At 36.4% G+C, this 13,053-nt stretch overlaps 1 protein-coding gene across 1 annotated transcript in view; it reads right to left on the bottom strand.

The window, feature by feature from the left end:
• Nucleotides 1–13,053, bottom strand: part of Dhx36 (DEAH-box helicase 36) — a 47,888-nt gene that overhangs the window by 24,676 nt on the left and 10,159 nt on the right. Inside the window, exons 4-9 of the mRNA XM_004648224.2 lie at nucleotides 10,758–10,796; nucleotides 9,109–9,279; nucleotides 7,310–7,389; nucleotides 6,699–6,773; nucleotides 6,410–6,576; nucleotides 3,952–4,033 (exon numbers count right to left, since the gene is read on the bottom strand). Of these exons, the coding sequence (XP_004648281.1) occupies nucleotides 3,952–4,033; nucleotides 6,410–6,576; nucleotides 6,699–6,773; nucleotides 7,310–7,389; nucleotides 9,109–9,279; nucleotides 10,758–10,796 (614 nt within the window). The remainder of the gene's footprint in view (nucleotides 1–3,951; nucleotides 4,034–6,409; nucleotides 6,577–6,698; nucleotides 6,774–7,309; nucleotides 7,390–9,108; nucleotides 9,280–10,757; nucleotides 10,797–13,053) is intronic.

Raw genomic sequence — 13,053 nt, 5'->3', positions numbered from 1 at the left:
CAAGTTCAATACTGACCTTATAAGGAAATCTGATTCAGTTCTCATCTGATTTGCTTGTGACCAGAATCGTGAAATTAAGTTCGTGAACTGAGGTACCACTGTACCTGTAGACCCAGGCTACAAAACTATGCACTTCTGCTCATAGTTCTAACTAATGGCAGATACAGAATAAGCACTCAAGTATTTGTGTGTCAAACTATTTGTGTGTCTAAGAATTCTTCTCTTCTAATGTACACTGTGAGAAGTATCAGGAATGGAGGAGAAACAAAGAAAACTTAAACTATACTTTAACTCAGATTCTGTGAGTTAACCTAGAGGTCAGCATCTACATGCAATGGGAAGGATGGACACAGCAGGTGCTTTGGACTCAGAGAAAATCCAAACTATGTTCTTGTTCTGTCACTTCAGTACCTATATGATCTTACAGAAGTATTAAACCTCTAGCTCTCTGTTTTATTTGAACTGATATTCTTTTATAGTAGTGTGGCCTGAGAATTGAAAAGACACTGTGATAAAGTAGAATATAGTGCCTGATACAGTAAACTCCAAACAACGCTAATCCCCTTCCTATTTAGGATAGTACCTATGACCCAGGATTCCCCTAAGTCTTGGAACATAGAGACACAAACCTGAAGTACAGCAACTTGAGATAGAGACTGGTTCTAACTGACAGGATGAAACCACACAGGTGGTTCCTTCTCCAACAATTCCAAAAAACATGGTAACAACTTGAACCACACCTCAGACACCTGTGCCTAAACGCTCCCTATTGTTTCACCCTACTCTTGGTCTAATGATTGTGTCTCTTCCCTCCTACCTCCCTGCTGTACAGCTCTTCTTCAGGGAAAAGATAGCTGAGGAGTTCTGATGGAAAGCTCTAACTATGAACCAATCTGTCAATTCTCTTCCTAAGGCTGTACACACACTGTTCTCTTTGTTTTGAGAGATTTCCTAGCTATCCATACCTTACCTATCTTTTTGGAAGTATAAGAAAGCAACTTATCGTGATGTAACTTTAGATTACTGTTTCTTAGAAGTTAGTTTTTGTTATCATAAAGCTGTTGCCTATTATTTTCTTACAAAGTACCAAGTACACCATAAGAAATGAAGTACATGGAAGAAAGCAGAAATAGGAAACTCCCAGAAAATGCATGACCCTTGATGATAAAATCAAGGCACAGAAGGCAATAACGTACTAGCTCTCTATCAGCATGTCCTACCCTCTCTGAAATATAGTCTTCTCCTTTATACTGTTTCATTGCTTTCTGGATGTGCCCAGTCTTTCATTCTCCAAACACACTATCTTCCCTGGGCTTTTCCACAACAGGTTACATAGCTCCCTGTCTAAATTGTAAATCTTTGCTTTGTCTGTTAGGGAACACAGCACAGTGCAAGGCACACAGTAAACCTTAATAAACATTTCCTAGATAAAATGTCCAGTCAAAATTCAGTTTTTAACCATGTAAAATAAGTTGTGGATCTTTGCTCTCATCTTAAATTATCATTTTGTTTCATTTAGTGACTTGTATGTAGTGTTGTAAAAATATCATTAGTGTTCCTTCTACATCTAGTACTTATTCATTTGTTTGCTAAAGGTCAGGCACTGTGCCAAGCACTAGTTACTGATATAACCAAGTCAAAATCTTTGACCTGGAAAAGTTTAAAATTCCAGTCCAAGAAGCAACAATAGATATGTTATATGAAAATGTATCCAAGTTTACAGAGGAAAGAAAGTACAAAGTCATGAATAAAAAGGGCATGGGCCTGGCACTGGGGAGCAGTGCATTTAAATGGAGAAGCCATGAGATTCCTAACAGGGAAATGATGCTGAAAAATCTTAGAATGAGGCCAGCCTACAGCTCTGGTGTTGACCAGCTGCTTTCTTAGTTCTCATCACAGACTACAAAGAGAATTTTGTACAGCCCAGAATGTTAAGACTAAAAGCCAGAAGCTTGAGTGGATCAGTAACTTGCAGATATAAGATACTCTGTTATACAACATATAAACACCTAGAAGGCTCTTTAAATGAATTTTCAAAGGGACTTGTCATATGTAAGGAGCTTGCTGGGGGGGGGGCCCTCATGTGATCAGATTTGTTGTAGAGGAGTACAGACCAGAATACCAAAAAAGGAACCATTACATTAGCAAAGGGCACATGATAAAAAGCTTTAGTGAAAGAATGAGAAGGCATATTCAAGCGTACAGCTCTTAAGAGTTTGGATGTGTTGAGATAAAGTGCACAATGACAGAGTAACCTTGTTACTGAGCATGGAAAGAGAACTTAGTACACCTGGGACTACAATTGCTTGGTAACTATATATTAAATTTACAGCATATTCCAGTACCATAAAAAAAATTAGTAAATTTACCATACAGAAGACTGGATGGAAGATTAACATCATTATTTATTACAAGATATAGTTGGCAAGGTATACTGTTTTGATGAAAAATTGGGTCAAATAAAGAAATGATTTTGGCAAGGGCCAGCAAAATAGCTCAGCAGACTAAGCGCCTACTTTGGCAAGCACAGGGATCAGGATTTGATCCCTGGTCCTACATGCAGGGCCAGGCCCACCCCTGCAGTGCATGAAGCCAGTGATTGAATCTGGGCATGGTGCTGCACGCCTATAATCCCAGCACTGATGCGGCTTAACACAGGAGGATCACTCCAAGTCCAAGCTGCGTAGTGAGGCCCTGTACCAATTACATAAATGAAAAAAAAAAAAAAAAAAAAAAAACTTTGGCTTAAAATATATTAAGTTCAAAGTGTCTAAGATAGGGCCAGCCAAACAGCTCAGCGGACTCTGGCCAGGGGTTCGATGATCCCTGGGCCTGCCGTGCCGGCCCCGCCCCTGGGGCCTGCTGAGATAGCAACTGAGGCTGGGCATGGTGCTGCCTACCTATAATCTCAGTTCTTGAGAGGCTGTAAACAGGAGGATCACTACAAAGTCCATGTAGTAGTGAGACCATGAACACCCTGTAGACCCTTCCCTAAAATACAAAAAAAAAAAAACAAAAAACCCGACAAAGTGTCCAAGATAACAGAATGCTGTTAAGTAGAAAACAGAATTCAGGAAGAGTTTTAGTCCTGAAGGCACAATGCTAAGAAGCTGTAAAAACAAAACTATTCCAGAGGCCAGGTTCAATTCCTGGCATGCTGTGCCAGCCCTATCCACAGGGCATGCCGAGGCAGTGACAGACTGGGCATGGTGGCACATGCCTGTGATACCAGCACATGGGAGGCTGAAAACAGGAGAATCACTGAGTCTGATCTGTGTAGTGAGACCCTGTATTAAATAAATAGAAAATAAAAAATAACAAACTATAGTCACAGAAACAAGCATGATTACAGAATGAACACAAAACACTGACAAAAGAGTGATAATCATTGGGTAAATCATATTTCAAAGGTGGGTAATGGATGCCAGCCAAAGACAAAAGACAGGTAGGAAAATAATGAAACACATCAAGTCCCCAATCTTTGCTGACCAAGAATCTTTAAAAACTAGAGATCCCTGGAAATGAACCCAAACTCTGTAATGTAATTAAGTATGGAACATGAATGGGCCATCTGTATTTTTTTTTTTTTTCTTTTTGGTACTGGGGATTAAACTCAGGACCTTGTACTTTCCAGGCAGGAACTGTGCCACTGAGCTCTCTCCCCAGCCCTGGACTTTTACATCTTTATTTTTGGCTTCTTTTGGTACTAGGAATCAATCTCAGGACCTCATGCCTGGGAAGCTGGCACTGTGCCACTGAGCTAAATCCCAAGCCCCCACCAGCCCTGAACTTTTAAACATCAGGTAATGAGTACCAACATTTGAAAAATCCCTGGATCCATGGAAAAATAATGTTGTAGAAGGAAGTGGTCAATGAAAGTTTCTGAGACTAACAAAGTATAACTAACAGAAGCAACACAGTTGCAGCTTTTATTTTCTATTAGCTACTTACCTTATTTTTTCAATTATGTCTTCCAAAAGATATTCTACAACTGGAAAAGTAAAACCAGGTATATGTATCATTGGACAGTTACCTGTGACAGCAGAAAAAACATAAATTTGTATTCAAATGTTTAAAAAAAAACTCAACATACTGTAAATAAAAAAATGACTCTATTCCTAATTTTAGAAAATGGTCTTGTAGTATAGTATTTTTCCTAATCTAGTTTAACTAAAGGCAGAAACCAATTCTACACTATGAGAGAGTTGAACCAATTTCAGTTGAATTCAAAACCTGATTTCTACTTTTGTTTTCACCATTTGCCAAAATGGTGTTGCATGGGAATCTAAGCTGTATTATAACTGGCCTTATCCCTGATGACATCCAGGTTTTTGGGAGTGAAGGAGTATTCAGAGTAGGACTTAATCAGACATTGGGGGCCGGGGAGATGGTTCAGTGGATTAAGCACTTCCCTGGCAAGTGCAAGGGCCTGAGTTCAACCCCTGGTTCCTCCAAAAAAAAAAAAAAAAAAAAATCAGATATTAACTCAATACCATTTGAAAATGACCAGCTTAAAAAAAAAGTCACCTTGATACTATGACAAGCAATTACACATGCTACACACAAAGGCCAAGACAGCACTGGAGGCTGAAGCATCTGTGCTACCACTGCTCTGCCTCTGATCTGTGCAAGTCGGAGCAAGACACTTAGTGTTAGTTATAGGTGTCTAATAAATTTTTAAAATTTATTTGGATTCTCATAATATGCCTTGATTTTTACTCTTGTGTTTTTGTAATTATGCAAATATGAGTTAAGTTACTTTACTGCTCATATGCTATTTTCTCATTTGTAAAACTTGGCCTAATATCACTATATACAACATAAGTTTTAACAAGGATTAATAGACAAAAATCCCAAAAAATCTAATAAGGTTATTAATATTTTATTATTATGAGCAAATAGTCATTCTAGCCTGTGACAGTACATAAACAACACAGAAGAATCACCAAAGGTGTTTATAAAATTATTCAAATATGTGGTTTGACTTAATAATGCCACCTCACATTGTGTGGTAACAGTGCCAAGAAACTACTTGTATTCTCTCTGGGAAAAGCAGTAAGAAGACCATTAAAAATAGGCTCATTGGCAAGCTCAGGGACCAGGGTTGTGGAGGACCACCTGGGCAGCTCTCCTTGAAAGAAGAGCGACTGTCTCCATTTTGACTGAGCCTGACCCTATTTTCTTGCATTATTATGTACAGAGCTGACTAGGACTTCTGTTTATCCTTCAATTGGCCTTAAGCAATGTCTATTGGTCTAGTTGAGGTGCTGGTGATCAGTCTTTGAAGGTGGCATGCGTGTGTGTTTCCCTGGTAACCTATACCTGCTGCTCTTTAATGTGAGCTGGGTCAAGACACGACGGAAGAGCTAATGCTCCATGCCGCCAGCTGGGATAGAGCCTCAAGATAGAGGCTATGACTTCCTGGGGCTTGAAAGACTCTATCAAAGCTGAGGCACCAAACCCCTCAAAACATTAGATGCTATCTCAATGGCATAATAGTATAATGCAGATTACTTTCTCTGCATATGGCGGAGGTAAATGTAGGCCATTCACCTAGCTCAGCTCACAATGGTCACCTATTTCCCACAATTCTGTCAATCCTCCTCAAACCACTCCCCAACTGAATAAAAACCTGGCGAGGTCCTGGGTCACTCTTTGTTCCGGAAAGCCATCTTCATGGCTGAACTTAGAGCCCCTTGGCTCTACAATGATTGAAAATATAATTTAATGTCTTTTTCTTTACCCTGGGTTGCACTGAAAGTGGTAGATTGGAATCAACTTGATGGGATTCCAATAATATAACTTTGGGATTACAAATATTGGCTTCTTGGACCAAGACGAGGACCTGGAAGTGACTCCTACACAGGGTTCCATCCCAGCTCCTGCATGCCACCTGGGCCCTGCCCCTAGGGCCCACCGAGCTGTGAGAGGATCTGGGTGTGGTGGTGCACTCCTGTAATCTCAGCACTGGAGAGGCTGAAAACAGGAAGATCACTATGAGTCTGAGCTGCATAGTGATATCCTGTACCAAATAAATAAATGAAAAAAAAAAAAAGACCCAGTTCTCTGATATAGAAAACTAGAATTACAGAACATAATTTCATTAATTTTCGTTACTTTGGTTTTTGTTTTCTAAAACAATCTCACTATTTCAGACTGGCATTAAGCTCAAGGCAATCTTCCTGCCTCTGCCTTTGAGTGCTAGGATTACAGTCATGTGCCACCATGCTTGGCTTAACTCAGTTTTGTAAAAAAGTTAAATGTAGGGACTGGGGAGATGGCTAATTAGAATAAGGGCTTTCCTGCCAAGAGCAAGGGCCTGAGATCAATCCCTGGTTCTGCCCAAAAAAAAGAGTTACATGTAGTGGTTTACTGGTACCTTCTATATGTAATAATTAATATTACTCACCAAAGTATTCTGAAAATTTCTCAGCATTCAATGTTGCACTCATCAATATTACTTTCAGGTCGGAGCGAGAAATAAGAAGATCTTTAATAACAGTCATCAAAACATCCGACTGTAGATTTCTTTCATGGATTTCATCTAGTACAATATGGCTGACACTGGACAAGTGCCTGAAACAGGAAGTATGATGTATACAACTCACTACAAAACATATTCTTTAATAACCAGAAAAATTCAAATTGAAAATGTCTTTCGATTATAAATTCTAATTCCTTAATTGAAACATACTCACGGGTCTGACTGGAGCCACTGAAGGATGATTCCTGTTGTACAGTATAAGATAGAACCCTGTTTCCTTGGCAATCGACTGTGAATGAAATGTATTAAGTTAATCTTGATTTTCTTTTTTAACACCTTCCTGGATGTCATAAAACTTTCAAAGGAAATCTTCACACTTAACATTTTAGAACTGTTCATTTAAATAGGTAAAGGAATACTGTCTCCAGAAAAGGTCAGAAGAAGTTTAGGGGAGATGAAAGGAGCGAGGATTTCAAGATACCAAAAACCAAATGTAGTCAAATAGGGACTGACTGGTAAACAAAAAGGTACAGAAAATCAAATCCTTAGAGTAGAAATAATGAACTACCACTACAGTTATTTTTCTAATCATTCTATAGTATAGAAGTACATTTTTAAAAAGGCAGTTTGGGGTTAAAAGGTGACACTGCAGTAGCAAAGCCACTTATGCTGCAGCTGCTGTAAATGTTAATTTTAATAGTAATAACCAGCATAAAAACTACAATCTTAAAAAAAAAAAAAATTGTAATCTTCAGTTCTTTATTTTGAACTTCCAATTTCAAAATTTCCTGAAAATCTACCTTTACAAAACTGAACACTCTTTACCTCTGGAGACGAATTTGGTATCCAGTACTATTACCATTGCCACAAGATTCTCCTCTTTCTGAAGCCACTCTCTCCGCCACCTTTAATTTAAATAAAACACAGTTACAAAGAAAATACAATTTCTTTTTAAGACAAATACCCTGAACATCTACAAAAATTCAAGATTTTTTTTTTTTTTTGTGGAACTGGGGATTGAACTCAGGCCCCTGCACTTGCTGGCAAGCACTTATCACTATCTCTCAGGCCCCAAAAATTCAAGATTGATAAAAAATAGTTCTTCAAATTTTCAGATGCATTTAAAATACCTATTTATTGAAATCTGATAAATCTAAAACTTAAAAGTTGATCACCTACTTCTTATGCATACTTATCATTTACTCTTATAAAGACCTTCAAGACCAAATTCTTATCATTATTCTCAACATTCTTTTGAGGGACACTCCTCTTAATAATTTCTAGTTTTCTTTTTGACTTTAGTTGGAAATTACAGCCAAATCTGCAAAACTTATAACTTCAAATAAAAAAAATACTGATACTCTTGCCTTGTTCCTGGTTTGTTTTAGTTGTTTTGTTTGTGCTAGAGACTGATACTGTTGAATTTCTCAGTAGTGACTACCAAATATAAACTGGGCAAATCGATTCAAATTTAATAGTGAGTTTAAAAAATAACCAAGTCACCTAGTCATAGGACAGTGATAAAATGAGGTAAGAAGCAAAAATGACAATTGATATATTCTAGAAGTAAACCTTTCCAACAAATACATCTGGAATACACAACTCGGACCATATTAATTCACACAAATTTAAGCAAATCTTAGAAAAATAAAAAATCACTAAAACTATAATTAGCATTTCACCTGTATGTATCTATATATACATATACATACTGCCATATAGTAATGAAAATAAGTGTAGAGGTATGTAACTTATGACAAGTTTTCCTTTTCACCATTCTGGGATTTCAGGTATTTATCTTGTTGCTGCACTTAAAATACGTACTACATATAGCTTAAAATGTTTTCTATTTATCCCTCAAAATGGCTATAATAATTGGTAATTCCTAACCACAGATCCTGTACTAAATCACTCAGTATTGTGATAAACAGTACTATCACAAAATTAAAGACAGAACTAAAGCTGCATAATTTATACACAGAATTATATATTACTATATAGTTAACAATACTCACTGAATGTTCTAAGAAATCCCAAACATCTTCGAATGATACATAACCCACATATAGGTCTTTTAAAGACAATAAAATCTCTATAAAAAAATGTCATTTGTGAAAGTGTACTTACAACTATCTACATGTACTGTCCTGAGATGTGGACTTATGCATATCATGCATGCAGAAAAGCCCCAGAACAATGCCTTAATTTTCCTAATGATAAACTTCCTCATACTGCATAGCTGCATTTATCCACTGACTACAGAAATGTGGATTACATAAAATGAGGCATCCCTGGCTCAGCACTACTCAGTACAACTATATACTAAGATCACGGAATTGAACAAATAAGTGGAAAAATTTGAAGTTTCTAATAAGGAGGAAGATTTTAGAACTTGTCATCTATTCTATAAACATTTTATTGAATTTTCATTCTTCTGGATTTATACTGAAATTTTTCTGTATTAATAATTTATCTTCAATTCACAGCATCAATCTTTTCACCTTCAAAATATTTATCAACAAATACTAACCCTGATTAAAAAATCACTCCAACCTTAAAACGCAAAGTTCCACTAAAATTATTTACAGGAGAATAGGAGATAAAAAAGTGAAAGATTTACTTACTGAAATGGCACTAATTCTTCTTGGCTGAGTACAAACTATTCTGCACGCAGATCCTTTTCCTCTTTCAATGTAGTTATCCAAAATGAACTGAGTAACTTGAGTGGTTTTTCCACAACCAGTTTCACCACTTATTACTGTTACCTGGTGTTTATCAATTAAATCTACCAACTCCTATTTTAAAAGGAAAGATAAATTAAGAAAATGCTAAGACTAAAAGGAAAGTAATCAAAATTCTACTGTACTGAAAAATATATTTCAACAAATACATTAATGCTTTTTAAAGTCTGGCATAAGCAGTGCAAGCAATTTGGATATCAAAATTACGAAGCACAAGAGCCAAGGCACTGCTAAAGAAAAAGTGTGACAAGAACAGGAAGCAACAGCTCCTAAATTCCACACAGAGATACTAACATTAAATTAAAAGAATACTGACATTCTGACCACAAAAGCAAATCACTGACTACTGCTGGCCAAGTTATGCACATTACTTTGTTATGTGTTTTACTGGCTTTCAAGTAATTAAAATAAGTGTTTAAATACCTAAGTGAGTAAAGTGTAGGTATTTACAAAAGCACAACTTTGGTGAAGACAGTCTTAAAAATCTCATATACATATTAATATCTTTAATATTAACCATCCCACTACTTGAAAAGGGTATAATGAACTATATTTTCACCTACAAATAATTTAACTTGATAATCTACATTTAACAAATTTTCCACCTAGTTTAATACTGTAATATAAAAAATTATCTTTTAACACTGAAATGATTGTTAATGAATACAGTCGCCCTCCATATTCATGGGTTCTGCATCTATCAACCAGAAATAGAAAATATCTGAAAAGATAGCTGAGTTTATACTAAACTCTAATCATTTTTCCACATACAATACAGAGTCTAACAACTGTTTATTTTGTCTTACATACTACAATAGTCTAGAGATTCCTTAAAATACACAAGTAAATGAGTTAGATCATATGTAAATACTATATAGCTATTTATATAAGCATCTTGAGCACCTGAGGATTTTGGTATCCACAGTGGATCCCAGAATCAATCTTCCATGGATACAGAGGGACGACTGTGCTAAGGAGTGGAATAAAATTCATTCATTCAACAAACATTTACCAGATGTTCTATATAATGCCAGGCACTGCTCTGAGTCAAGAGATAGAGATTGAACAAAACAGACCCTGTCCTCAAGAACTTACATTGGACTAGGAAGGGGAGACACACAGATGTCAGGTGGTAATAAGTGCTATGAAAAGCAAAGAAAAATAAAAATAAATAAGGTTGAGAGGCTAGAGAAGGACGGGGGATTATGTTATTCTATATAATCATGTGAAGAGATATAAAAATTTAAACTACTATATTTTAGAGTGCCTCAATTTTAATTAAAATGCTTAGTCTTAAATTAAGAGCATACTACTTATCCAAAGTCATTTATATATGAAAATTGCCTTTCATAAATTTTAGAGACTTCAATTATGGACACAAATATGATAAGAAATCCAGAAAACTACTCCATGACATTTTCCCTTTCATTCTCCAACAATAGAATAAAATTAACTTCCTGTTACATATTTTAAAAAATGCTTTAAAAAAAAGTTTAAATATTTGTAAATCTAACTAATATAAAATACTTTACCTTTTGCAATCCGTATGAAGGAAGCTTTTCCCTAAAACGCTGAAATGAAAAACAAGTTTTAATTTTCACAAAAGAAATGTAATCATATTATAATTACAATAATAAGAATATATTTCAAAAAAAATTTTTTCAATGGAAATTTAAAAAAATATATAATTAAAAATAGAATCTGAAAGTATTTTATTATCTTTTAGTTTATACCACATATCAAGACTTTGGCCCAGGAAGCACATGCCTGCCAAGGTCCTGAGTACAATGCCTGACACCAAAAAAGATCAAGACTTTAAAAACTTCTTATACAAATAATTTATCATTTTCTCTTCTTTTTAATGTATTTGGTTATTACAGCATCTCACTATGCAGCTCGGACTCCTGATGATCCTCCTGCTTTCAGCTTCTCCAGTGCTGGGATTACAGGCATGTGCCACCATACCCAGACTCTCAGTGCATCCTGGGGGCAGAGCTGGCTCCACATGTGGTGCCTGGAATCTAACCGTGGTCACTATGCTTGCCTAAATTTGCCTGAGCAGGTGTTCTAATCTGCTGAGCTATCTCACTGGCCCTATCATTTTTCTTTTGTTTAAAACATCCAAAAACAATTTTATTATGTGCAATGGAAAAGAGAACTCCAGGTAAAATGAAAGGGTGGGCCAAATAGCTCAGCAGATTAAAGCACCTACAAGCAAGACACAGGAGATGTAGTTCAATGGGGGGGGGGGGTGCGGCTGCAGTGCTGGCCCCGCCCCTGCCCCAGGGCGCACAGAGAGGGCAACTGAGACTGGGTGTGGTGGCACAAGCCTATAATCCCAGCATTTAGGAGACTGTAAACAGGAGGATCACTATGAGTCCAATCTAGTCATGAGACCCTGAACACCCTGCAGACCTCTCCCTAAAATCCAAAGAAAAAAAAAATAAATTTGATATAATCACCTACAAGCACTGTAACATCTCTAATGTACTCTTAGCATGTTTTTCTATATTTTATATGTTTACCTCAGATTTGATTTCTATACTACATTCTGCTCATACATACACTATTTACTAATGCAGCAGGCAACAATGCAACTTAAAGCTAATTTCTGGGCACTTTGAATATAAAACTACAAACAAGTAATATCCAAAATTGCTTCGGAACTTAAGTTAGGGCACAATCTAGGCAGTTTTTCTCTCAGGATTACAGCAAGATAAATAAATAAATAAACCCTATATAAAAACCAAACAGCAGTATGTGACACATATGAGCTCTTCAACAGAGTTCCAATTTGTTGGATTAAAACTGGAATGCTAAAAGTCTTGACTTCAAGTTTTTACTGTTTTATTTATATGACAATTTCTTAGTAATCCTGAAAACTTTTATGGAACCCTACACTCACACCAGTATCTTTAAAATAAAAACTAAGGTTTATATTCAACTCATTGTGTATCATGTGACATACCAAAACCTTCAGTGCCATAAAAATATACCAGTTTTAACAAATGCTACTGAAATGTGGAAAAAAACTCTGATTCAAAAAATAGGGGAAGGGAAGAGTTCAGAAGCACAAGCATCTACCTGGCCAGCGCAAAGTCCTGAGCTTAATCCCAGGTTCCAAAAAATAAATAAATGATATTAAATATAAAAAATAAGTAAATAAATTTAGAACTCCCTGGGAAATCTAGTACACTACTGTTATGCTTCTTGTTAAGGTAACTGTTACTAACACCAAAAAATGACAAGTTAATGTCTTATGATAAATTTTAGTGTTTGAAAAATAAGTCACCACATTTTTCAAACTAGAATTATCTCTATTTGCTTTCTGTATATGTAAATAATGTTGAAAAGAGTGCTTTGGCCCAATATAAGGCAGTTAAACCTTCTACTTCCTAATTTCTCATTGTAACTAAAATAGGTGACAATGTGATTATAAGTTGAAGATTCAGATCATTACTCTTCAAAAAATACAACATCATAACCTGCAGCTACCAAGTAGAAAATTAATGTTTACTATATAAACTATCACATAAAAAATTGGTATTACCAAGAAGGATTTAAAAAAAGTGGACCAGAGCCAGCCAAATAGCTCAGCGGATTAAAGTGCCTGCAGAGGCAGACACAGGGGCCAGGACTTGGATCTTGGCCTGCCTGTTGGCCCCGCCCCCAGGGTGTGCAGAGAAGGCAACTGAGACTGGGTGTTGTGGCCTGTGCCTGTAATCCCAGAACTTGGGAGGCAGTAAACAGGACAATCAGGGATGGGAGAGATAACTCAGTAGAATAAGTGCTTGCCTGGCAAGTGTAAGGGCCTGAGTTCAATCCCCA

This window comes from Octodon degus, unplaced genomic scaffold (genome assembly GCF_000260255.1).
Source record: "Octodon degus isolate 3935 unplaced genomic scaffold, OctDeg1.0 scaffold00368, whole genome shotgun sequence".
NCBI classification, from domain to species: domain Eukaryota; kingdom Metazoa; phylum Chordata; class Mammalia; order Rodentia; family Octodontidae; genus Octodon; species Octodon degus.
The sequence above is the reverse complement of the archived record's forward strand: the minus strand, read 5'-3'. Positions and strand labels throughout refer to the sequence as shown.